Below are 26,257 nucleotides of genomic sequence, written 5' to 3' on the forward strand. Positions count from 1 at the left end.
GATTGTTGTTCTAGGCTAGCCCAGACAGAAAAGTCTATGAGACTCTTATCTCCAATTAACCACTGAAAAGCCAGAAGTGGAGCTGTGCTTCAAGGGGTTTCCTGTGTGGGGAGTAAACACAGCTCTTAATCAAAGTCAAGAGGATCCAGGAAATGTTGTAACTTGGTTCCTCCAAGTTTTGAGTTTTGGTATGCATTTCCTAAGGGGACATAATGAAAAGGTCAGTGAGGATTTCATGCTTCATTAGACACATCTTCCCTCTCATTCTGTGTTCTAGTATGGATTTATTAACACCTGTCTACAGTCGCTGGTCATAGAGAAGTTTGGTGAAGAGACGTGGGAAAAATTGAAGTAAGTGTGTTAAAGAGACAATGGAGCCCTGGGAGCCACTAGTGAGGTTTTCAGGTCCTTAGCTTGTCGTGGGGTTTGCTGACTTATTGAGTAAGCCAATTAGGTGACTAGTCTTACTATAATGTTACGATGACCATTCTCAAAAAGATTCAGTTGCTAAAAATATTAGTTCTTACCTAGAGCCAGAAAAGAAATGGATAAAGCAATCTGATGTTAAGGAAAGTATCAATCTCTTGAATTTTCATCTCTTGAATTTTCATTTGCTGTTTTTGTTTTTGGTGATGCTGGGATTTGAACTCAAGGTCTGGCACTTGCTAGTCAAGCACTTGCTTACTTGAGCCATACCCCTAGCCCTTCTTACTCTGGATGCTTTTCTCATAAGATCTTACACTTTTGCTTAGGATTAGCCTCAGACTGACCTCCTACCTTTATCTCCCTTGTAGCTTGGATTATAGGCATTTTCCTTAACACCTGGCTTTTTCTTTTTTTTTTTTATTGTGAAAATACTGTACAGAGGGGTTACAATTACATGAGCAAGATAATGAGTACATTTCTTATCAAGCATTGTAGCCTCCTCCTTTGTTTCCCCTTCCCATCCTTCCCCTGCCCCCCACTCAATCCTCTCCCTCCCCCAAAGTTGTAAAGTTCCTTTTCGATATAACAACTTGTACAAGGTCTTGATAACTTTTTGCCCTGGCGGATCCTCTTATCTCTACCTTCTAAGTGTCTAGGATTGCAAGTATGAGCTATTCTGCTTGGCTCTCATTTGCTCTGTTTTTAATCACAGAAGAGAAAATAATGATTATTATTTTCATCACATACCAATGGAGTTTCTGGTCAGAAGAAAAGACAACTCTTCTAAATTTGACCAGAATAACTCCTTAGACATTCTCTAGTTAATTCTTAGATTTCCATGCCCTAGCTAGCAATCCCTGTCATTTATATCTGCAAATACTTTCCTATGTGTTCCCAGTAATCACATGTTGTCTAGCTGCTTTCTTGGAGGCTCTCAGCCTTCATGTTACAGGTCAGTGCTGAAAGAATCTCAGCCATCAGTTGATCCTATAAGGAGAAGAGACTACAAAAATATGAAAGGATGGGTTGGCTGCCTTTGTTAACCAATGACCTACAAACTGAAGCAAGTAGGTGTTGGTTTGCCTGTTAAATCTCCAAAAATTTAGGTGATAATAACCACTTCTAGTAAAGTTGCAGCAAAATGGGTAATGGTTCATGGCATTGTCACTCAGTGCAGACCTTTTGGAAAACAGTTTTGATAACTTGTACTAAGAGCTGTAAAGGATCAGATTTTTTGAAGACACAAGCCTATTCCTGAGAATCACTTCTCTTGGAAGCCTACACTTTTACAAATACATATGTAGACACACATATGCAAGAAGATGAGATGTGGCTTGCATCTATTAAAAATATGAGAAAAATGAAGTTGTCCATGGTTCAAAAACAAAACAACAAACAGATGGAATGACAAAAGAAATGTCATCAATTGTATGATGATTGCAAAGATCAGTAGATGATCTGTCAAATTTCATAACCATTTTAAGAAACAACAAACGAGCAAACATTTACATAGATTTATTTGGTCAATCACACAAATGAAGCATTAAGAGTCAGGCTTTTCCTAGTACCTATTACTCAAGTTTCTTTTTTCTCTTCTCTCAATTTTTTTTCTCAATTTTTTCTATGTGTTTAAATTTCTTTTTATATAAAATAACTTGAGCCAGGCACTGGTGGCTCATTCCTGTGATCCTACCTATTCAGAAGGCTGGGATCTGTAGGATCATGTTTTGAAGCAATCCTGGGAAGAAAAAGGACTCCATTTTCAATTAACAAGCAAAAAGTTGGATTGGAGGTGTGGTTCAAGTAATAGAGCACCAACATGAGCAAACAAGCTGATCAAGTAAGCAAGAGGCTCTGAGTTCATGTCCTTGTGCTGGTATGTTGTATACTTTAGATCTATAAATAATGATTTAAAACAAGGCACAGGGGGCACATGCCTATAATCTTTAGCTAACCAGGAGGCTGATCTTTTTCAGATCCCATGAGTCTCCATCTGTAATTTATCAGCAAAATCTAGGGCTACAGAAGTGGCTTAAGTGGTAGAGTACCAGCTAAGCAAGTGTGAGGCTCTGATTTCAAACCCTCCCTCATACAAGAAAGAATTAAAGTTTCTCACTCTTATTGCCACCTCAAAATTTCAAATAAAATAGCTAGAACTAAGCCTACAATGACTTCCCTCCAACCATGTGGTTAAATTGAAGTAGACTGGGTACAGCTTCACATCCTGGGCCCATAGAGCCCAGTATTGGTGCAGCCTACTCCTGCACACATGGTGACTTGGCACCCAGGACCATGTTTTCAACAACTAAGGGGTATTCTGTTTGAAGCTCCACAAGTTGGAGTAGAAAAAGGAGTAAACTCAGGAAGAACAGAGGAAGGAAAGGACTGAACACATCCCTTGGAAAAGGCACCATACACAATTATCTTATTAAAACCCAAACAAAAATACTGTAAAGCAAATAGTTTGTTTCACAGAAAGAAACTGAGTCCCAGAAAGGCCCTTGTTGGACATAGCACAGTAAGCAGATTGGCAGGCCTCAAAGACACCTCTTTCTACTTGGCCACTCTGCAGGAAGGAATCCCAGTTTGTGACTTCCACCAAGTCTCTGGATGGAAGGAGAGAGTATCCATTTATACATGCATCTACTGAGCTCCTGTAGTGTTCCTGGTACTGTGGAAAACACTGGCAGATCAAAGAACAAAACCCTTTGCCTGGGTGTTTTTATAATCTGCCCTAAGTTACATTTACCCCTGGAAGGCAGGAACTGGGGTATGAAAGGCCATGTACCATGGGACATTGGGATCACTGACTCTGCCACAAATTGGACAGGGAGAAGTCAACCAAAGCCCTGTGCTCTCCTGCCTGCTGAGGATTCCTGCCTCTACCCAGGGGTGATCAGACTTAGGAGGGGGTGCGGTGGGAATAACAGACTGTGATATGGATATCTCAAAGTGGGGTGAGGAACTGCCTTACAAAACACAAGATTTCCATTCTCAGAAGTCGACATAGTTGCAAGTCCATAGCAAGCTGTCATTAGATTCACTAAAGATACAACAGCCCAGAAGCATTGCTTACTCTATATGACCTGGAACAAAAATATTTAACCACTCGATGCCCTAGATATTTCATTACAGAAGAGTAATCTCTCTGGGAGGACTTGTTGCAGGTGTTAAATAAGATAATACATAACAGTCAGAAAAAAATGCCTAACCTGTGGTGAGTGGTAGATAACCGTCAGCGGTTGTAATAGAAGTCGCTCTCTGTTCACTTATGTCTGGGATGTGGATCTTCAGAAAAGATGGGGAGATGCAGAAGGACAACAACATGTGTGTCTTGCCGGACCAGCTTTAAGCCAAGGTCCTTTAGAACTTGGGCAGGTTGCTTCACCTCTGAATCTCCCACTGCTCATAGATGAAAGGGGAATGATGCACCTGTCTTCTAGGATTGAGGACAGGATCAAGGGGACCAATCTATCCCATAGGAACTAGTAGGAACTCGGTGGGCCTCATTGTCCCTCACTTCCATTACACAGATGCAAGACCAGAGACAGGTTGCATTTGACATTAGAAATCATTTGGTTACTAGTCACATAACTGTGTTATCCCTCTGAGGGAGCAGATGCTCTTCACAGCTCCCTTCTTTACCCAAAGGAGACCATGCTTCTTGAGTGAGCATGACTTGATAGGTAGCTCTGTCTTGCTCCTTTTTTCAGACTGGTCTTCCTGACACTTAGTGCCAGTTAACATCTAGCCCTTTCTTGAGGGACTAATGACCAGCCCATGATGGGCAGGACTGATTTTTGGTTCAAAAATTAATCTTTGTTATCTGATTTCCTGGTTAGGAACTTTGCCTCCAGATCAGTGTCCTTTCCTAGGGAAAGACCAGGAATCAGGAAATATCCAGAAATAACCAGAGATAGCTGAAGCATTTAGAAATAGAGTCATAAGAGCATTGCATTCACCTCTGTCCATAGCCAGCAGCTGGGATATGCTGGTTATTTAAGGGAGGCCTTTTGCTTTTTCCTGCATCACAGAGAAGGTATAACACAATCAGATACTGGAATCCCAAACGGTGGAAGTACTCAGAACATCATTATAAATATAAACCTAAGAGAAAAATAGGTTTCCATATGTAAACATGGGGAAGAGACCTTTCTCTTGTTGGATCCTGGTGTAATTTCATTGGCAGAATAAATGTCATTTTCCCATCCTTCCAGGAAAGTTGTCTTGAACAAACCTGGACTCCAACTTAGAATAAGAGGGTAAAGTTTACAGGGGAACCATAGAAATGGGGAAACATTTCTGGGCAATGTTCTGAGTCTGTGTCTCTAGGTTTTCTCTCTTCATTTTCAGAGTTTCTGCTTAGTTGAGTTCATATACTGAGCATGAGGTGCTTAGGTGATTGCATCGGAAATGTATTTTTTAAGCCAAAGTCAAGCCTATCTAACAAGCCCAATCAACTATGAAAATTGCATTGTATTAGAGGAAAAAAACTGTAGTACAGAAAAGGCAGCTTATAAAACACAAATTAAGGCAAGATTATTTTCTGTGAAAAAGGATTTGCTTCAGGCTACATTTAATAACAAATTCCCTAATGCTTTTAAAATTGATTTTTTTTTTTTGCTGAAAAAGAGAAAACCTATCAATTCCCACACAAATTTTAAGAAGAAATGATGAGATAAAAACAACTATGTCTCCAGCCCTTATGACATAGATTTTATTTTATATGAAATAATCAGAAACAGATGTTTCTTCTCCTCTGCCTACATTGTTGATTTCCCTCTCATTTAGTCTAGATTTATGGATTTCTAATTATGAACCACTCTTTTTATAACTCCTTGGGCTAAAACCTCTCCCAAAATTTAACAATAAGAGGTGATTAATAGATTAAGAATAGCAAGGTTTGGGGAGCCAGATAAGCCTTTATATCTTGCCTGGATCACTCACTAGTTATTTGACTTGGGCAAGTCTGTCCATTCAACAAGTGCTTATGTAGCTCCTAAATAAGCATGTGCTGAGCAGTGTTCCGGGCACTGGGGACAGTCATCATGTGCACAGCAAGGGGATATGATGTCTCTGGGAAATATTCCAAAAGTGGAGGGGGGGCAGAGGGGACAGAAAATAAATAAATAAGCCAGTGAGCAAAAGTCCTTCCAATTTTGCAGCACACTATCAAATTATAGAGCATTTGATAGTGGTAGCGAAGAGGCATGTTAGTTTTTCTAAGGTGATTAGAAGTCTCTGCAAAAGTAAGGTCTCCACTGAAAGGAAGGACAGAGCCTACCTTGGGTCATGGGAGTATTTGGGTTCCAGGCACAGAGAATAGCAAGGGCATAGGTTCTAAGGTGGAGTTGAGCTTGGTGAATCAGAGGCCCAGAAAACAATTCAATGTAATTAGAATATGATGGCTTGAATTGTCTGACAGAGATTAGAAATTCCATTCTAATTGCTTGGGTTACTGAAGCCTCTGGCCTTGGTTGCATTGTACAAATAGAGGTAACACTTCATCCACTCAAAAGGATGGATGCAGCTAACAGATGTGGTACATTGATGAGGACTTTAGCCCTGTGTTTTGCTTGCAAGGATCTCTGACCTACTATGTGAGTGACAGTGGAAAAATGTTAGGGTCAGGGCTCAATGGACCTTCAAGGAGCTCAGCTGCAGAACACATAGAGAAGGCTCAGAGGAAATAGGAGGCAGCAGCTGGCCACATTTGTGTCTTTCCTCATACTTGTTCTGTTTTCCTGGCTCCTTCTGAAAGTCTCTTAATTTCTGCTTCTTCCAAACTATTCTTCATGCCCTTTAACTCAAGAGCTTGCCATCATCTGACTGGCTCTGTTTTCAGGGTCTCTGTTCCAGATGCCTGATAGGCCTGTAGATTAGTGTATTGAATGCATTTTAGATTTGGTGATATTTCCAATGTATGATGGGTTCATTGGGATGTCACCCAATCTTTAAGTCGAAGAGCTCCTCTATTTCAAAACATGATTCAAGTCAATAAAAAGCAAAATGGTTCCCATTCTTCCTCCTTTATTCTATGCCTTCTTCATCTTATCAACTTATCAGACCTCTTATCCCTTCCTACAGGCTTAAAAGCCCCTTTTCTCCACGTGCTTTAGTGTTGTCCTAAATAAAGGCTAGTTACAAAATGGTGGAGGGCAGGGCATTACGGCCATTACTAGTTCGAACCAGTAATCCCAGCTACTCAGAGGTGGAGGCAGGAGGATCATAGTTAGAAGCTGGCCCCAGGCAAAAAGCACACGATCCTATCTAAAAAAGAACAGAAGCAATAATGGGCTAGGGACATAGCTTAAGTGGTAGAGCATCAGCAACTCAAGTTGTTGAAGTCTAATCCCTGTACCAACCCCTGTACCAAAAGCTAGCCAAAAGCAGAGAGCTATTATTCCTTGAGGTTATCTGAAAGTGTTGCCTTTCTTTCCCTCTGCTCTATTTCTGGATAGGAACCTGTTGATTGACTTTTTTCTGCCTTAACCCACAGGCCATTAATTGATCCCTTAGAAATCCATGTAGCCAGACTATTTCACTTGGGAGACACAGTCTCCAAAAGATCATATTAAAGCACCCAGTGATGTAGGAAACATTTTTTAAAAACATAGCTTATTTTATAATATTATTTGCTTTAAGTAGAACTGTTTCTTTTCTAGAAAAAAATCATTACAGGCAAGAATTGAAAGCTTCTGTTTTGTGGGGCTGGGAAGTTGGCTCAGTGGTAGAGCGCTTGCCTTGCATGCCTGAGGCCCTGGGTTCGATTCCTCAGCACCACATAAGCAAAAAGAAAAAAGCCGGAAGTGGTGCTGTGGCTCAAGTAGTAGAGCGCTAGACTTGAGCTGAAGAGCTGAGGGACAGCGCCCAGACCCAGAGTTCAGGCCCCACAACCGGACCCCCCCCCAAAAAAAAAAAAAAAAAAGAAAGCTTCTGTTTTGTTTAGTGGGATTAGATGGGAGATAAATCTAGGATAAATAGAGGCAGATATATTTTTTTCCCAACACAGATATTATGAAATCTGAATCTATATAATTTAAAGACCTCCCTTTAAAAAGAATGTAAAAATTATGAATAGAATTTTTTTGGGGGGTCCGGTCGTGGGGCCTGAACTCTGGGCCTGGGCGCTGTCCCTCAGCTCTTCAGCTCAAGGCTAGCACTCTACCACTTGAGCCACAGTGCCACTTCCAGCTTTTTTCTTTTTGCTTATGTGGTGCTGAGGAATCGAACCCAGGGCCTTAGGCATGCAAGGTAAGCACTCTACCACTGAGCCACCTTCCCAGCCCTATGAATAGAAATTTAGCTGCAAAAGTAAGTCCTTATTTTTTTTTAGAATGGAGGAAATAAATTACAGCTGATGGCTAACATAAACACTAGAGCCTCAAAGACAAAGGTTTTATTCTTAGCATTCATTAACTGACTTGCTTTGTTTTCTTCCCTCTTTGACTGCAGTTGGTTTCCTGTTCATGATACAATGATTTCACATCATCTTCTATAAGGAGAAAAGGATAAATATTCATATAATATAACCAGTTAGAGATGGATTTTATCATGTGCTCTTTTCATTGGATGCTTAGACAAATTTTTTTTGTACCAATCCAAAACATTCTTGTGGAGGTGTCCTTTTTCCGGGAAAGAACTTCAGCCTAATGTTCCTCTACCTGTCCACCTTTAGGGCCAAATGGTGCCCACAAGGAATGTATATAAACTGTCTTTGGAGACTTTCTGGAAGGTTATATTAAGGTTTGAATGCAGTAAACTCTACCAGAAGGCAGGTGGTACTGGGGCTAGGTAGCTTAAAGCCCCATCTGTAGACATTTAGTGTGAACCCCCAATTTGAGATAGCCCAAGCTAGATAGGGCTGGCAGGGGCCTCTTTCTCCCTATCCTGAAGAAAGCTTCAAATACAAATTCTTGGTTTACACCAAAAACTTTTCAAGTGTGTTATATTCTTAGAGAGCTTTTGTGTCTTTCAAAATTCTGAGAGACCGCAAGGAGCTTTTGTTTATCTATTTCTGTATAGAGTTATGGAAATTAAGACTGAAAAAATAAAAATAGTTGTCAATTCATGTAAAGTAGTCATAATAAACTTATTATGGGTTAGCACATATAACATCTTTTACTACTACATCACTATAATACCCCAAAAATATCAAGAAGAGGGGCATTGTTTTAGAACAAATTTCTTTAATGTCTGACTTAAGAGAAAAATAACTCCATCTTCTCTTTTGCATTCTGTTGTGACATGTGGTTTTTGGTTGAAATATATCAAGAAAATGTAGAAGGAAGAACTTTAATACTCTCCAAACTGTGGCTGTTTTCTTTAAGGCTCTCCAAAACTTGGCAAGCGTAGTTTCTCTGAGGTCAATAATAGTGTTGAACCTGAAACCATTCCAGTGACCTTCTTCATACTGTTATGAAGTTATAGTGAAGTAACTATTATAATGAAATGGCTTCATCTGCATTACACTTGAGTGAAATCTTTTGCCATCATTCTGTATCATTACCCTCATCAGTCATCGGGAAACCAATAGCTCCCTAACTGGTAAAGTTCTTCATATTGCTGATGTGTTTAATGCTCTAATGTGAGAACCACATTTGTCAACATCCATCTCCAACAGTCTCACCAGAGAGGCCTTCAAGAATGGGATGCTTCTCAGCTCACAGCAGCAGGTGCAAGTTTTTCCAAATCTCTCATTTTTATTTGAAAGCTTGAGTTTGATCATTGGTAACACATTCTGCTACTTGTTTTCATTACAATGACAGGCTAACTTTGTTCTTTTAGTTTTTTTGAAGGCAATCTCTGCCAATATTCTAGTCTGAGTAATCAGAGCTCATCTGTCAGTGGCTTGTTCAAGTAAAAATGATGTTCCAGGAAAAAAAAAGAAAAAGTGGCTAATTCAGCTCTTAAGTCAGTGGTGTAAGTGCTCTTTCTGGAAGTGGCCACCCATGCTTCAGTGTGTAGCACACGTGCTTTCTGCGCCCATGTACTTCCTATTTCATCACACAGATTGCTCAAAAGACGGGTGCTTAAGGTCCACATGTAATAGACTTGATCATGTTCACTGCCTCCAAAAGAACAATCTGTAGTGAAACTGGCATTTTTTGACTGCAATATGTGTTGGCCAAGAATGTAAAGAATGTAACGAAGAACATAATAACTTGGTGCCATTGCCTTGATCAATGGTAGGCTCCACCAACCAATGCTTTTACACCATTAGTTCAAATGACAACCTACAAAATGTTATTTGGTTGTCTTTTTTTATTATCTAAGTCATTTTTACCTGATGGAAAAATGCATACATTCCTGAAAACATATTAAGAATCCCTAAGGGTTCCATGGATCATACTTTGAGAACTTCTGCTTTTGGTGCCAGATACTTTAATTTTCTTTTTCATTCAGTGAATCAGAGATGAGGAGAGACACATCATTGGTGGCTGAGAGAGTAGGTCACAATCTCCATGATGCTTATAACAACGGAGTAATGGAGGCAGAGTGAAATTTGTTCCAAATCACCCAGATAGATGGTAGCAGGCCCAGGGTGATACTCAGGTCTCTTCTGGATTCATACACAGTGATTGTGCGAGCCACTGTCCTAGAAGTCTCTCATCAAAATCTCTTAAGTTTTCTTTTTAAGTATTGATTAGACTCCTATTGTATTCCAGCAACAATGCTAAGTGTTAGGGATATGAACTAAAATGACAATTTCTTCATCTTTAATGAATTAGAATGACAATTTCCTCATCTTCCTTTTCCAGCCCCTGATCTCTTGAGAATGTTTTCCAGTAGTCATATTACTCTCCTTTTCTTCTCTTAGCAGATGTTTTTCATTTTACTAGACAATATCAACCAGCATTAAGAAAATCATAGTTTATACATTGCTTCACTAAACCAGTTTGATTATCTGTGCAAATGTACACTGACTCTGAGGAAATGTTATATGCACCATCATATAGATCAATAAGATCAATAAGCATGGTGGAAAACCCTTATGAAATCCCAACCATCTGGCTATGCTTGGCATTCTAGCAACATGTAACACATATACAAACCTAAATCAGTTTTTGATACTAAAGTTCAGCCTGCAGGAAAGAAGCAGGGATGAATGGGGAATCCTATCAGAGGGTTGGAAAGAGCCATAGGGCATCTTACACTCCCCAAGGGATCTGGATGTCACAGCATCCTTCCTTATACAGGACAGATCAAGTCAAGTTTAAATGGGATTCCTGCCCGTTATGTCCCTAGTTTGATCATAAGTTCCATGGGGAGTGAGTACAGAGGTAACCTGACCATGGGGAAGAGCAATTCACTTAAGAAAATAATGGTAATAGATTGCAACACATCCAGTTTGCTCTAGGCTTCAGATAAGTCACCTCACAGTAGTTGTATCTGATAATGCTTAGAAGCCATTGCACCAAATGGAGAATTTTACAAATGGTGGGAAATTCATTGAGCTAGCCCCTTAAGCCTCAGCTGCAGGCACAAGATCCCCCAGGCCATTTGAGAAGCCCCAAATGGGTATGCGAAGCACAGTGCTTTTGCCTAAGGATTCGAAACTGAAGATAAGTCATAATGAACTTCAAGAGCCCAGCTTCAAGGAGGTAAGTTTAATAATCTCGATGTAAGTTGGGGAAGGTACAGCCTTTTCAAAGTTCTTGGCCCAAACTGGGTCCAGGGAAAGATCTTTGTAGGAAGTGACACCTAAACACATTCATTAAGATTATGAGTCAATTATTACACTATACTTTGCTGGGTCTGTGGATATATCACCAGGACTAAGCTCCAATTTCTGGGTGTTCATTTCACCTTGCTTCATTTTCCAGAGCTTCTGCAGAAGTACAAGATACCTTCATGACCTATACAGTGTATGATGACATCATCACCATGAAACTCATTCAAGAGGCTTGCAAGGTTCTGGGTAAGGCTCAAAGGGTTACTTTTGGCTACTTAAGGCTTCTATGGCAAAATACAATAGACTCTGATTATTTACAGCAAGCATCCTATGCCGTTTCTGGGAATACTGAATTATTGCTCCTAGAGAAAGGATCTAGGTTCCTGGGAGTGCCTGGCCACAGTGTTCTTGTCAATTGATCAAGGTATAATCTTGTTTCTGTTGGCTTTAACCCATAAATCTGGAACTAACAGAATGGAGAACAAACTTTCCCCTTGTTTTTCACATGATGATTTGCCTGACATTTGTGTCTCTGCTCATGCTCTCGGTGTCCTGCAGAAGACTTTCCAGGGAAAGGTCAAAAGATGCTGCCAAGTCCAAAGGAGGAAGTTTGGGAAACTGAGTGTGTGTGAGACACTTGGAGTCCTCTCCAGTAAAGAGGAGTTTACCTGCTCCCTGTTTGCCACCTGCTGTGCTGTCTCATCAGGCTGCTCTTGTCTGTCCTGGACCACAGAGCCACACAGCAACTTAGAGATGCCAATGAGTCCTGACAGGATGTTGGCATGGTAGTTGAGAGGAATCTAGGAATTGATGCTTGTGAAAAGAACTTCCCATCAGACCTTGTTCACCTGCCACCTGTACTTCCTGTTAGCACCAGATAAACTTGGGCTTGAGGCTGGAATATGGCTTAGGATTGAAATTTGTCATTGCTTATTTCCTGGACCTCAGACTCCAAGAGCAGTAACACTTCCTGGGCCTCCCCAAACAAGGCCCACACACCATGCTGGATTCAAGTAGGCTCCCAACCATCACAGCTGGGCATTTCTTTTTCTACCTCTATCCCCTCTTTCAGAGTAGCTTCCCTAGAGACATTCTAGGCGAAAATGAGTCTGGAAACCACAGGATTTCTATGGCACCTTATTCTTTCCCTATCTAGCCTGTTTTTTGAGGGGCTATTGGAAGAAGGTGTTTCCAGACTCTTCGGCCTCCCCAACAGCCAACAGAAGGGTGGTGGGTGTCCGTTATTGAGCCACAGATGGCAGCAGGCTTCCAAGGTGGAGTCATAAGTCCAGGTTGGGTGTTAGCTTCACAGCACTGTGCTGCTCCTGCTGGGCTCGGAGAGCCTGGGGACCTGGATTCTGGCTTTTGCACGCAGCAGCTGAGTTGTGCCTCTCAGCTCCCTTGTTTAATGCATTTGCTAGAGAGCGTGTCTGTTTTCATTTTCTTAACATCTGTTTTCCTTAAAAATTTAAAATACATAATTGTGTTAAATATGCCTCACCAAATCCCCAAGACAGTCCCCTTCTTGATCCTAATATGTACCACCACCCCAATTAGACAAGGCCCAGGTGCCATTCCTCTAAGGACAACTGTGCAAGTGATTCTAAGTAGGGGCTGGTGGCCTACAAGCTATTTGATTGTTTTCAATAACACTCTTTATTCTGGTTAAGTAGGAGGAGCCGCTAGATATTTTCTCTCCACAGAAAGACTACAAGGTGTTAGGTGAGATTTCCATATGAGATTTCCTATATTAAAAGCTGGAGTTTTTCATTTGTTTATTTATTTAGGTCTGAGACTGAGACTCAATCTCAGTACTTGACTTTTTGCTCATTGGCTGATGCTCTACCAACTGAGTTACACCTCCAATCCGAAAGCTGGAGTTTTGACAGAGCTTAGAAGATAAAAGAGAAATAAAAAGTTGAGAATCAATGGTTAAATGAAGTCCATCTGGTTTTATTTCAGGAAGTCCCAGTGGCCGGAGGGTGTGGAGGCTGCATCATGACTTGGTTCATAGCTCTTTCCAAAGAAATGCATCTTCTTGTTATTCTAGAATAAACAGAAGGGCTCATTCTGCTCTGTCCTGCCAGCCATGACTTTGACTAGAATGTCATTGAACATTGCTCTCCTTGAAAAGGAATACCTCACAGATTTGTGGGAGGGAATAAATTAAATTAGATAACAAATGCAAGGCATCTAGTACTGTGCAGACATGATCAGCAAAAGTGAGCTGAATGCTGAACCTGAACTAAGGCAGGACATGTTTCTACATTTTGTAGCTCTGAATGCTGCCCCTTAAAAATAGAGATGGACTTTGCTGTTCTTTTCAAATGATTACTATTAAAAACCATGATCTGGCCTCTTTGATCAGTGGTCAAGGAACTACTGACAGCCTACGAGCCAAACCTAGGCCCCTGTTTTTTTTTTTTATACATAAAGTTTTATTAGAAAACAGCCATGCCCATTTGTTTACCTGTTTGTAGTATAATGGTTGCTTTGGGTTATCACAATCAAGACCATATGAGGTACAAAGCTAAAAATAGTCATTAGCTAGCTTTTATATGTAAAGGTTATGATCTTATAGAGAATGGATAATGAACAAACAGAGTTCTTTTCAAGATTTGAAAAAAAAAATCCCTTTGTTTGAAATTTGTTTTTACTTAAGGACTGTTACAGATTGAATTATATCCCTGCAACGTTCAGATGTTCAGGCCTTAATTTCCAAAGTGATAGTATTTAAAGAGAAGCCTTTGGAAGATGCATAGGCAAGTGAGGTCACAAAGGTGCAGTGCCCAGGACATGATTAATATCCCTGGAGAAAAGTCACTGGAGAGCTTGCCCTGTGTGTTTTTTTGTTTTTCCTTTCATGTTAGGACATAGCATGAAAGCATTTCCTTATAATCCAGGAAGAAAGCCCCCACCAGAAACTAACCAGGTCAGCAGCTTGATCCTGGACTTTCAGACTTCAGAATGGTGAGAAAATGTTTCCTTTGTTGAAGTCGCTGGTTTATAATTGTCTGTTTTGGGAGCGTTAGTAGACAACAATAAGAACCTTAGTAAGTTTCCAGCCCTTCAGAAATAAATACTCTGTACATCTGATATCATCCAGCCTGCTTTTATATTTCTGGGCTTGTAAATGCCACTTGGTGTGGCAGCACATTTAGCAGAGAGGTGCTATCCCACACCTGCCCAAACTGGTCAGGTTTCTAACCCAGTCAATACTTTTAGAGACAGCAACAAGTTCAATAGGTAGATGTGTGCATCACCTTCTTACCCAGAGCCAAAGCAGATCACTGTGGCTTCACTCTGCTTTGCGTTACATATCACAAATGTTCTATCTCCTAGTTATGTACCTCAGTGACATCTGTTGGCCTATATCTAAGAGGGCAAGAAAGCAGGGCAAGTATATTTTTCAAATTAAAAAAAATCAGAAAGGGGTGACACTGATCAAGATTCACTGTATTCACATACTTTGTTCAATGATAACTCTTTTGTACAACTACTTAAAGATAAAAATAAATTTTTTTAAAAAGGAAAAATCAGAATTCAGAATCTAGTAAACACACACAAGAGATTTGCTCTCAGGATGACCCTGGACCATTTTATTTTTTGATATATGCAATTTCACCAATCCAAGACAGGGAGGCCCAGCCAAGGGAAAACTATAGGAAGGGCATTTTACTCTTCAATAAAATATACTGATCAGTTGAGATCAGCTTCTCCCTTTCTGTGAAAGAGAAAAGGATTTGCTAGTCACCACCAGCCAGGACTCTGTCATCTGAGTTGTGGGCTCCAGGATGCATTTTTCCTTACCTTGAAGCAATTGTTGGGATTTTTTCCAGATCCCTCTGCCACTGCATAGCTCTGTGCTTGCTCATTATCATAATTCAGGATGGGACCAGATGGCAGGTTGACTATTGCATAAGGAATTGTTCTGTACATGAATAAGTGCCTACTTAGTGTGTAAGTGGGTTATTAGTGATCTGAAGTGACAAAATTCAAAACAACACCCAACAGCCATTTAGCACAGCTGTGTCTGTCTAGACGTCCTCTGCTAAGAAAACCAGAGTAAAAATGCGTTTCAACAGTTAGCCCTCAGCAAATGCCAACAGCTCTTCTCCTGACTTCTTTCAGAAACAGAGAGAGAAAGAAAGAGAGAGAGAGAAAGAAAGAAAGCAGCAATTGCAAATTTACAGTTTAAAAATGTATAATACTTTTCCCTCTACTCATCTGAGATTGGAACAAGTAGTAGCCCAGGCTGTCTAACCAACTGAAAATGGAGATTTGAGCTTGGGTTTCCCAATTCCAGGGTCTGTGCAGACTCTGGAAGACTGGAAGAGACATTGACAATGTCTATATGAAGTGCTTTGTCATCAGACACATGGGAGTGGCAATATCCTACATAGATCACCTCCTAATAATGTAACCTCGTGCCAGTACCTCACCAGGTCAGGATACCTGTGCCTATCACAGAGTGATGCTCAGCAAACTAACTCACACTGTTCCCTTCACATGACACTCAGTTTCTGCATCTCTTTTGGTGTTTGGTTGGACTGATAGCACTGTTCCCAGGTCTGTTAGGATGCAGGCAGCTGCTTATCTACTAGCCCCTGTAGAAGACTGCCACCTGAGCTGTCATTAACTATTCCCCAGCTGTGCTGGTCTCAGTGTCCATACTTCCTACCATATCTGCAACACAACCCTCCCAACTTAACCTGCTTTCTCTCTTAAAAGCACCATCTCAATATGTGTGGTTGTCTTTCTCTTAAATTCCTTTTTTCTCCCACTCACAAAGCACTCCCCACACTTTAGCCTGTGCTAACCTAAGTGACATCATTGAGAAGGAGCACATATTCAATAAATGGCTTTTTCCAGGTAACTGGAGCTATGTACAAAATCAAATTACTCATTTTGAATGAGACACTTTAAAAGATGTAGGACTTGTATTTCCTTGTCTAGTGGCTCAGGGGTATCTATATGAAGAATAGGTTTTGCTGCATATGTCTTGGGTGATGGGAGGTGGGCAGGGGTCCTGAGAAGTGCAGGCTTGCCTGGGTGGTCCTTTCCCAAGTCCTGCCCAGGATGTGGAGGGTAGGCAGTAGTAGCTTTTCTCCCTCCATCCCTTACTGGGATACCAGAAGGTGGCTTCTCACACCTTGCACAGAATAGCTCACCTCTGCTCTTCCAGTCCCTAGATCTGTAACTCAGCAAGAAGTAAACACTTTCTGGCAACACACAAGAGCCAGCCATGTTAAGGAGAAAATTCAAGTTCATATATCATTTCAATTTAAAAGTCCAGTAGACAGCTCCACCTCTCTCCTGGGAAGCCAAGCATAGATGCTTTTTCTAACAAAGAAATTATTCACTTAAACAAAAGAATTTAATGGAGTTTTGTCTATATACACCAAAGTAGAGAGACTTGTTTACTGAAGTTCAGTTTCACTCGTCTTCTGTGTTTTGCCAGTCTTATTTCATCTATCTGGTTCCTCCATCCCTTTTCTGGTTTTGTTTTCGCTGGAATGTCTTAAAGCAAATCTCAGATTTCCTATAATTTCACTCATAAATATTTCAGTATGAGTCTCTAACAAGATAAAGACACTTTAAGATACAATGATAATGCCCTGATTATACCTAACAAAACTCATAATAGTACAGAGGTCGACTTTCCAGCTATGTCTCAGCAAGCCACGAATAAGTGGTCTTTGTGGTATTATTATCTAAAATTTCATGAGGTCTTTTCAGGGCAATCAGCACAAACTTTTTACTTTGACACAAATTCAAACCCACAAAGGGTTTATATGAATAGTGCAAAGAGGTCCCATATATTCTTCACCCATGTGACCCACATGTTAACATTTTAACCATATTGGCTCTGTTCTCTCCGTATCTGCATCTATATTTTGTCCATGAATTGTTAGCATATTGCAGATACGACACTTCTTTGTTCCTAAAGATTCTCTTATTTAACTCAGGAAATCAAAATTGACACAGTGCAATTATCTTAACCTACAGACTTGGGAGGTTTGTTTTTTTTTTCCAATTGGCCTATTAGGTCTTTATAACAAAAAGAAAATCCTGGCTCATGTCAGTTGTCAGGTTTCTGCAGTCTCTTTTTGTCTGGAAGAGATCCTGAGTCTCCCTGATATCTGTGGAAAGTTATGTTCAGCTACTTGGTAGAGTGTGCCTTAGTTTAGGGTCATTTGCTAGTTCTTCTTGATATACTTATACTTTCTTGGCAGGCAGGCCACAACAGTGATTTTTTTTTTTTTTTTTGCTCTTCCCAGTTTATTCTGTCAGGAGCTGTAAGATGTCAAAGTGCTCCATTATTGATTGAGGAGCACTTTGGTCATTTGGTGAAGTAGAATCTGCCAGATTTCTCCAATCTCTGGGTGTGATTAGTATCTATGAAGACATACTATTAGATAGTGTAAATAATGGTTGCTTTTCAAACTTTCTCTTCTCTGAGTTTAGTATTTATTGGTGATTCTTGTCTGAATAGATAATTATATACAATGTTGATTTTCTGAGCATAGTATTTCTTTTATATTTGTTACTTGGATTCCTATAAGAAAGTATTTGCAAACCAGGTGCCCATGGCTCATACCTGCAATCCTAGCTGCTCAGAAGGTGGACATCTGAAGATTGCCATTCAAAACTAGCTAAGGCAGGAAAGTCCATGAGACCCTTATCTCTAATTAACTATAAAAAGGCAGAAGTGGAGTTATGGCTCAAATGGTACAAAAATGTCACGTGCCTTGAGCAATAAAGCTCATGGACAGTGTCTAGGTCCTGAGTTTAAGCCCCAGGAATAGCACCAAAAAGAAAAGAAAAGAAAAGAAAAAGTATTTTTTAAAATTTGTATCAATATAGAATCTTGATTTTTATATTTTGAAATAAGTTAGGATCCTTTATTTTCATTGTTCATTTTGATGCTTGAATTTTCCATTCCCTCTCCACACTGGCTACAGCATCCTTTTGACCTGTACATATTCATTCTTTGATCACTTCTTTGCTTTCTGGCATGACAAAGTTGTATAGGTTCATATCCATGCTTCTCCCTGCCCCATTTCAGCAAAGCTCTGGTTCTTTTTAGATGTGGGTGGCATGTAATAACCAAGATCAGGTTACTAGGTCAGCTCCTTGCTACTAGAGGTGCCTACTTTTAAGCTTTCTCAACAGGAAAATAAATGATACATACATATCACACGCGATTCTATCAATCCCTCTATCTATCTACTATCAATTTATCTATCCATCTCTATCTATCTATCTATCTATCTATCTATCTATCTATCTATCTATCTATCTATCTATCTATCACCTCAGCTGGGCCTGTGGTTAGGTTTTTCTAATCCACTGAGACAAAATGCATTCTTTTTTTCTTCTTTCAATATTTGTTACCTCATTCTCAGCAAGAAACCTAGCTCCTACCAACTCAATATGCTCATCTGTATGCTTGAATGTTCTTCAAGTATGAAAAGGAAGCTTACCTTTATAATTATCATTAAATTGTGTCCAACATTCTTTTTGTCTTTAGTCAGAGGATCACGAAGTTGAAATACTATGCTCAAATGGTTTAGGTTGTTTTTCCCCCCCTGGATAACTATTCAAAACTCTTTTGTTGAAATATTGTTCTGTTACTTTGTTCCATCTTAAGGTTTTAATAGATTCTTATTGATCTTATTTGTTTAAAATATTAACATGACTAACTAGAACTGTGCTCAGAGGATACTAGTCCCCTGATTTTCACAATCTTTCTAATCTTTCACCCCATTCTGCCAATGCCCTGTAAATAGTCAATTGAATGTCCCTGGTTTATCCTGATGGCATTTAATTTTCTACAATAAAGCAGATAGATACATACTTATTTCTCCTTTTTTCTTAGACAAAAGATAGAATACGGAGGAGGCTGCAATGCTTGATAAGAAATGTACTCATTATCTTGCCCATGTAATTGTAACCCCTCTGTACAGTATGTTCACAAAAAATTAAAATTAAAAAAACTCACAAACAAAAAAAAGATAGAATACTACACGTATTATAGTTGGCCTTTTTTGAGTATCAAATAACAGTTCAAAGCAACAAAGCTTTGTGTTTTGTTTGCTCATATGTTTTCTTACCGTTTTCTATACATCCCTGAACCTTGTGACTTAGACAACTCTTGGAATTCTAAATCCACAGGGGTGAATCTGAATTTATAAAAAGAAGGTCGGCATTAATTTTAAAAAGAGGCCTTTGTCCTCTGCTAGACAAGCACTCTGAACTAAGAATCCTAGCACAGATGGAAAACACTACATGCAAGCCCTAGATTATTGTTTAAGGTACAGTTAGTCTCTTAGCCAGATGTCTTCTGTTAACTGAGCTAGGTGCCCAGAAACCAAACAAACAGGTTTGGAATGGGCAATTGGAATGGATTTTTGTAAGTCTTCAGATTAAAAAAAAAAAAGTGCAACAGGCAATCTTTCCACACCTGGTTGCCAGTATTGCTAACATCTAACTTTGTTTGGCTTATCGTCAGCCTTAGTCCTCCTGGGAGACGCCCCTGGGAGAGGGAAGCCTTTGGGGACCTGTGCTTTTTCTGGCAGGTAACAGGAAGCACCTGCACAGAGCTCCAGCCTGCAGGCTGCACAGCACAGCTGGTTTTCCTTAGAGTGAATTAGTTAGATTTAGAGAGAAAGGAGGGGCGGAAGGGGAGAGGAAGGAGTGATTCCACACCTGTCCATTTATTTTCCAGGAGTCCTCTGAGGCATTCAGAAACATTGGAAAGGACCTGAGTCGAACATGCTTCAGTTCACTTACGATTGAGCAGGTGGTTCCTGGTTACGGGTACAGACAAGCCTGCCTGCATCCCACTAGGACAGGCTCTCATGCAAGGAACCCAAAGGAGGCAAATAATTCAAGTCATGGCCACATGCCATTCCAAGCTTGTCTAGATTCAGAAGACTTGGCTGAAGTGCTTTTTTTTTTTTTTAAGAAATATGTATAACTTATCTCTGACAATACCGGAACAACTCTATGGGGATTGTTTTCTGCTCAGATTGTACAGCAATTATCTGCCCACAGGTTTGGCTGTGGGGAGTTGTTCAGACTATCTTAGGAAGCAAGTAGAGGCTGGGAGTGGTCAGACCTCCTCACATCCCTGATTCTGTATGATTCAGTCTATACCTGGGATGCACCTCAGTGTATATTCCAGATCCAGCGGGAGTCTCCTAAAATCCTTCAAGGATAAATGAAAGGAATTGTAAATCCCAGGCCTCCCATAATAAAGCCATATATAGGGGACCTTCTACCTAGCTCTCAGGACTTACAAAAGTCCCAATGGGGTTCTCACAGGAGCCCCAAGGAGGCAATAGTTTATGGACATCTTGCCTCCTGTGTCAAGGGTGACAGGCTAGAAACAGCTGTCACCTTGGGAAGTTTCTTTGTCTAACTACTGCTCCAGAGGCTTGAGGATATGATAGGAAGGGCACTAAATTTAGGATTCATTTTTGTTCAAGCAAATCTGTCTTCTGATATTCTGTTAATTGGGGTCAATTCACTAAAGATAACATTGATTAGTGAATTTTGGAGGGATTGTAAAATATTTTCAAAACACATCCCTGTCCTAACAGCACACATAGAGAATGGGGAAGTGAAGGTACTAGCCCCCATCTAAGGCTGCAATTGTATTTCCGGGAATTTCTTAAGCACATACTTGGTACCTAGCTCTGAAAGCATGTAAGGAAAGTTGTCGCCTACCCAAATTGTTCTTTATTTAGGAAGAAAAACAGTGTAAAACTTAAGAGGAAATTTGATGTGCCCTAGGATATTCAGAGAAATCTTTATGGAAAATGAAGTTAAAAGGGAGAAAAAGGAATGCTGAGGCTAAGAAAGAAAGAATCACTTCAGGCATTTGCTCTAATGTGTGTGTGTGTGTGTGTGTGTGTGTGTGTGTGTGTGTGTGTGTGTGTGTGTGTGTGTGTGTGTGTGTGTGTGTGTGTGTGTGTGTGTGTGTGTGTTGCTGGTCTTGGGGCTTGAACTCATGGCCTGGGCACTGTCCCTGAGCTAATGTTTGCTCAAGGCCTAGCATCACACCACTTTGAGCCACAGCTCCAGTTCCGATTTTCTGGTGGTGGCTAATTGGAGATAAGAATCTCATGGATTTTCTTGCCTGGACTGGTTTCAAACCACAATCCTCATATCTCAGCATCCTAAGTAGCTAGGATTACATGTGTGAACCACCATTGCCTGGCTCTAATTTTTTTTGGTAAATCAGGTGGAATTTTTTTTTACATTGTGATATTAGTGATTTCTCAGAGAGGGGGTCTTTGATTCCTCATTAAGTTGTTGGATTTAAAGATTTGAGGTGGTAGGAGTGATTACAGGGAGCTGCACTTTACTCAGCCCAGAGTGACCCTTTATATGGAGGCAGGATCAGTGGTGAAGGGATACAATAGCTCCACAGCCCTTGCTAGTCTATTGGGAAATGTTTCCCATGGATGACATGGGAAGGCTGAGTAGGGTGGGATTGGGAAAGACTCATGGTTAATGAGCAGGTACTGGTACCAGGGCTGCTTTGGCATCTCATAGGACTGTGACATTCTTGGCTTTACATGGATGGAAAGTGAAGCTTTTAGACAGCAATCTCAGGAAGAATGGCACAAGCAGGGTTTTAACACTGGAAATACATGAAGACCATCAAAGGGAGAACTACTACTTCACAGGGGATCTTACTGGAGGATGTGCTCTGGATTCCACAGGTGTGTCCATGGAAGCCATTCTGAAGCTCTTTGGAGAATACTTCTTTAAATTCTGTAAGATGTCTGGCTATGACAGGATGCTGCGGACATTAGGAGGAAACCTCACAGAATTTATTGAAAACCTAGATGCCCTCCATAGTTATCTGGCACTCTCATATCAGGTGAGACCGTGTGAGTCTGGTCTTGGTGGTCCTAGTAGCATTGCTTGGGGGCACTGTGTACCATCTTTCATCTCCCCTCAATGGTGGAGTAGGAGCAGAGGGATTTCTTCCCATCTGCTTTGTCTCTGGTGTCAGTTGGCCCAAGGGAGCTCTTAAAAAAGGAAAGGAAACGAAATACCAGTTGGCTACCTTTATGAATTAAATGGCAAAGTAAAGCAAAATAAAACAACAAAGAGAAATCCAACTTTGTGGTGGGGGAGGGCCTCTTCCACAGGGATGGCGTGGATTTGGAACTAAACCTAGGAGGTTGATCGCAATTGGAACAAAAGCTGGAAAATAGTCAGGTTTCAGTGGCTTTGCAAAATCTCTCCTGGCCTGGATTGAGCTGATAAATAGCTTGTGCGGCCAGATTCATGTTATTCAAGTATCAGAAGGAAAGAGTTGACAGAGCCAAGAGCTAGCATCGGAAACCATCCAATTCTGATTAACCATGGGGTGACTGAGGTGTTAAGAAATGAATTTCCCTACTGGGACTTGTCCTTCTGGAGTTCATGCCTTCCTTTTCTTCTTTGTAGAGGCAGTGGAAATTCAAAAGCTTCGAGACTGCCTTTTCTTTTTCAAGACAAGAAAATGCTTGATTAAAAAAAACAAAATGGCCTTTATGCACATCATAATATTAGTTTATTTTATGTAAAACAGTTTGTGTTTATTTTTAAGGCCCTTATATCTACCAAGATCTCCCTTTGCTATTTCTGTTTTTAGTGTTCATAAGCACTCTCAGTTTGTCTGGGTAAAATGGGATTAGGTATGTGAGAGCCACTCACCAATTTGCACTCTCATATATTTAAAAAGCAAAAAGAATTCTTTTCTCCAGTTTTCAGATAAGGGATCTGAGGCCTAGAAACCTTAATTGCTTCAAGGTGAAGGAGTTCTTGGGCCAGTTCTGTTGTTATCATGTGAACTTTTTAAGGACAAAGTGTGTGAATAGAGCTCTGGCTATGGAGTCAGATGGGCACATACTTCTTTCTTACCAGATCTTCAACTTGCCAGCTATGTAATTCTGGACAAGTTATTGTTCTATTATTTATTTAATAGTTATTAAGATTTTGCCAGACATATTGGTTTATTCCTGTAAAATCTCAACTACATAGGGAGTGATGTTAGGAGGTTTGTGGTTCAAGGCCAGCACCAGGTTAAAAGCAGATGGTACTTGAAAAAAAACGGTACCACAGCAACAAAAACATAGGGCTAGGGGACCCGGTTAAAGTGGTAGATCTTGCCTAACAAGCACCGAGTCCTGAGTTGAGACCCCAGTATTGAAAAGAATAAAATCTTAAAAGAAAGAGAAGGAAAAAGAGAAAAAAATTAAATGCTACTATGTAGTGCCTACTTTTTAAGGTCATGGGCACAGAGACAAAGAAAAGTAGCAATAAAAGAATCTACCTCATATGATTGTGGATAAAAAAAAAAGAGATAACAAGTGGTACTGTGGCACAAGTGGTAGAGCGCTAGCCTTGAGCTGAAGAGCTGAGGGACAGTGCCCAGGCCCAGAGTTCAAGCCCCACAACCGACCAAAAAAAAAAAAGTTAAAAAAAAGAGATAACAGATAAAGTTCATAGCATTGTAATAGACTCAGAAAAGACATTTCTCCTTTCCTTCCTCTCTGTTTAGTATAGTTTAAAATGTATAAGAATTTACATGACAAATTTTGTGTCAAACTTTTAGCTTAAATATTTAAAAACACAATTTAGGCCTCTTCTATGAACTTCCATAGTATTTTAATATCTCATCTCTCATTTGAAATTTGGCTAATCTAGTGTGTCACTATTTTAGAGAAAGAATTACTATGCTCATGGCATTTCTTCACCTCCTGAATAAAAGTAATAGAAATTAAGGTTCACAAGTCCTAAGGCAACTATTTTTATACCCAATCCCTCCACTGATCATCAAGTCTCAAAACATAGTCACTTGCAAAAAAAACCACACACACACACACACACACACACACACACACACACACACACAGTCACTTGCCAAAATCTAATTGTTATACAAGCAAAAATAGAATAGAATCTCTCTGGGAATATGTGAGGACGTTTTGCATATTATAAACTAAATAAGATGTTTAAATGTGAAAATGTACAAAATGAAATAAAATACAGGTCACCATACCAAATAGCTATATAATGCTTTATATTAGACAAAGTACTACAGATTGTCTTTTTAGGCAAAGTTATATAAAGTAAGATAGTGATGATTTCCCTTAAAGCATGTATCCTGGCTACAATTGTGCCTTAAGCTGTTACTTTTTTAGCTAAGTTTCAGCGATTGCTAATTTTGAGGCAGATGTTATGCGGAGTCATTTATAAACATTGATGCATGCTCTTAATTCTCCTAAGAATAGATTTCATCAAGATATGAACACAAATGTATAACAACATATATGTAACTATGTATATGCTTTTGGAAATAGAGAATGTTGAAAAATAAGGAGCCCGTTTTCACCCGCAGCCTTGCATGCCATGGGAGAAGACTGCAACCCACTCCAACCTCTTCATCCCCTCAGACCAAAAGCTGTGTGTTCATGACATTGTACTGCCTGCTGATTAAGCAGGAGGAAATGGTTGCTTCTTCCAAAGAATTCCCCAGGGAGATGTTTCAATCCTTCTCTCCCAAGAAACATCTCACCAACCATGAGATGGGGCTTTCTTGAGTGCCAAAATTTATTCCTGGAGAAGGAAAATTTTTTGGATATGTTCTTGAAGGATTTGGAACTTGGTACCACAGATGATATGATCCTTCTAGAACAAGAAACAGATCAATTCATTCCATTAGGAAATTCCTCTGAGCCTTTGGTCTTTCTGTGTTTGGAGATGCCCATAGTCACTTGGTCAGTGACCATGACAGCAGAGATCCATTAAGCCTTTTTTGGAAACTTCTAGTGAAGCATTCCTTGCAGTAGTATGGGTAGATGATGCGGAATGATAGGGTACCAAGGGCTCATTTGGAGGCAGGGGTAGGTAAGCATTGTTCTGCCACTAATCTAGCTTTAACTTCATGGCATCTCAGTTTGCTCTGCTCTACACTGGGAATAATACTTGCCATGTGGAGCTGTTTGGGGATTAGCAACAGTTGAGAGAGCTCATGGGAGGTGTGATGTGACTGGAACAATATGGGGGAATATAGTCCCATGCATTATAATGGAATATTATTATAGATTATTTCATGAACTCTTAAAGTCATAACTTAAACAATTTACCTTCCCTGTGTCTTTCAATTAGGAGATGAATGCACCATCATTTCGTGTGGAGAGAGGAGCAGATGGGGAAATGCTCCTCCATTACTACTCTGACAGAAGTGGTCTGTGCCATATAGTACCAGGTATAAAATAACTCCATCAGTCCTGGAGATCTCAGGTCTCGTAGTGAGGAAGGAAGGGTTCCCATGAGTTCTCCAGCAAGCCCACAGCCTGCAGTGGGGAGAGAGCTCCACTGGGGCTGACTCCTGTTCCGTTATTCCCAAAGTCCTTGAGCTTTGAAAAGAAGTTGCCAAAATTTGAAAAAAGGAAAAAAGAATCATGTTGATTTTAACACTTTCAAGTATGCAGGTGGTGGTAGCATGATATAACTCTATAAGTGTTTTGGCATCACTCCTTTTTATTTTTACCATTCTAGAAAGAACATGCTTTTATGCCTGCACACAGTCTTCCAAAACACATTTGGGTTGAGTTGTGGGTTTTTGTTGTTGTTGTGTTATACTATGGGGTTTTTTTTTTTGAGTGTGCTGAAGTAAATCCAGAGCTTCATGCATAGTGAGTATGCACTCTACCACTGACCCACACCTCCAGTCCCTAAACCCACATCATATGACTGAGTTAATGATTTTCGTATCATAATTATCTTAATGATTCTCCTATAGTTGTATTTTTAACTGATACTAATCATTCGCTATTATAAAAAGTACAAGGCAACAATGCTTGATAAGAAATGTACTTGTTATCTTGCCCATGTAATTGAAACTCCTCTGTACGGTATTCTCACAATAAAATAAATAAAATAAAATGAAGTCCCCCCCCAAAAAAAGTACTGTCATGAATGAATACCAGGGCAACACTTTTGAAAATATGATCATAAATTCTCATAAAACTGAGTTTTGCCTGTATTTTTTCCAGAGTGTGTTTAATGAGGCAAACACCTTTCTAAAAACAAAACAAAAGAGTTGAACCAGATATTAGGACAGTGGGGTTACATTCCATCTCT

The 26,257-nt window shown here is 40.0% G+C and overlaps 1 protein-coding gene across 1 annotated transcript in view; it reads left to right on the forward strand.

Annotated features, from left to right (window-relative positions):
- Nucleotides 1-265: 265 nt before the first annotated feature.
- Nucleotides 266-26,257, forward strand: part of LOC138818344 (guanylate cyclase soluble subunit beta-2-like) — a 48,623-nt gene continuing 22,631 nt past the window's right edge. Inside the window, exons 1-4 of the mRNA XM_070009344.1 lie at nt 266-351; nt 11,253-11,347; nt 21,838-21,998; nt 25,280-25,379. Of these exons, the coding sequence (XP_069865445.1) occupies nt 11,281-11,347; nt 21,838-21,998; nt 25,280-25,379 (328 nt within the window). The 5' untranslated portion in view covers nt 266-351; nt 11,253-11,280. The remainder of the gene's footprint in view (nt 352-11,252; nt 11,348-21,837; nt 21,999-25,279; nt 25,380-26,257) is intronic.

The sequence above is a fragment of the Dipodomys merriami genome, unplaced genomic scaffold (assembly GCF_024711535.1).
Source record: "Dipodomys merriami isolate MVZ:Mamm:240054 unplaced genomic scaffold, mDipMer1.0.p SCAF_738, whole genome shotgun sequence".
Classification (NCBI taxonomy): domain Eukaryota; kingdom Metazoa; phylum Chordata; class Mammalia; order Rodentia; family Heteromyidae; genus Dipodomys; species Dipodomys merriami.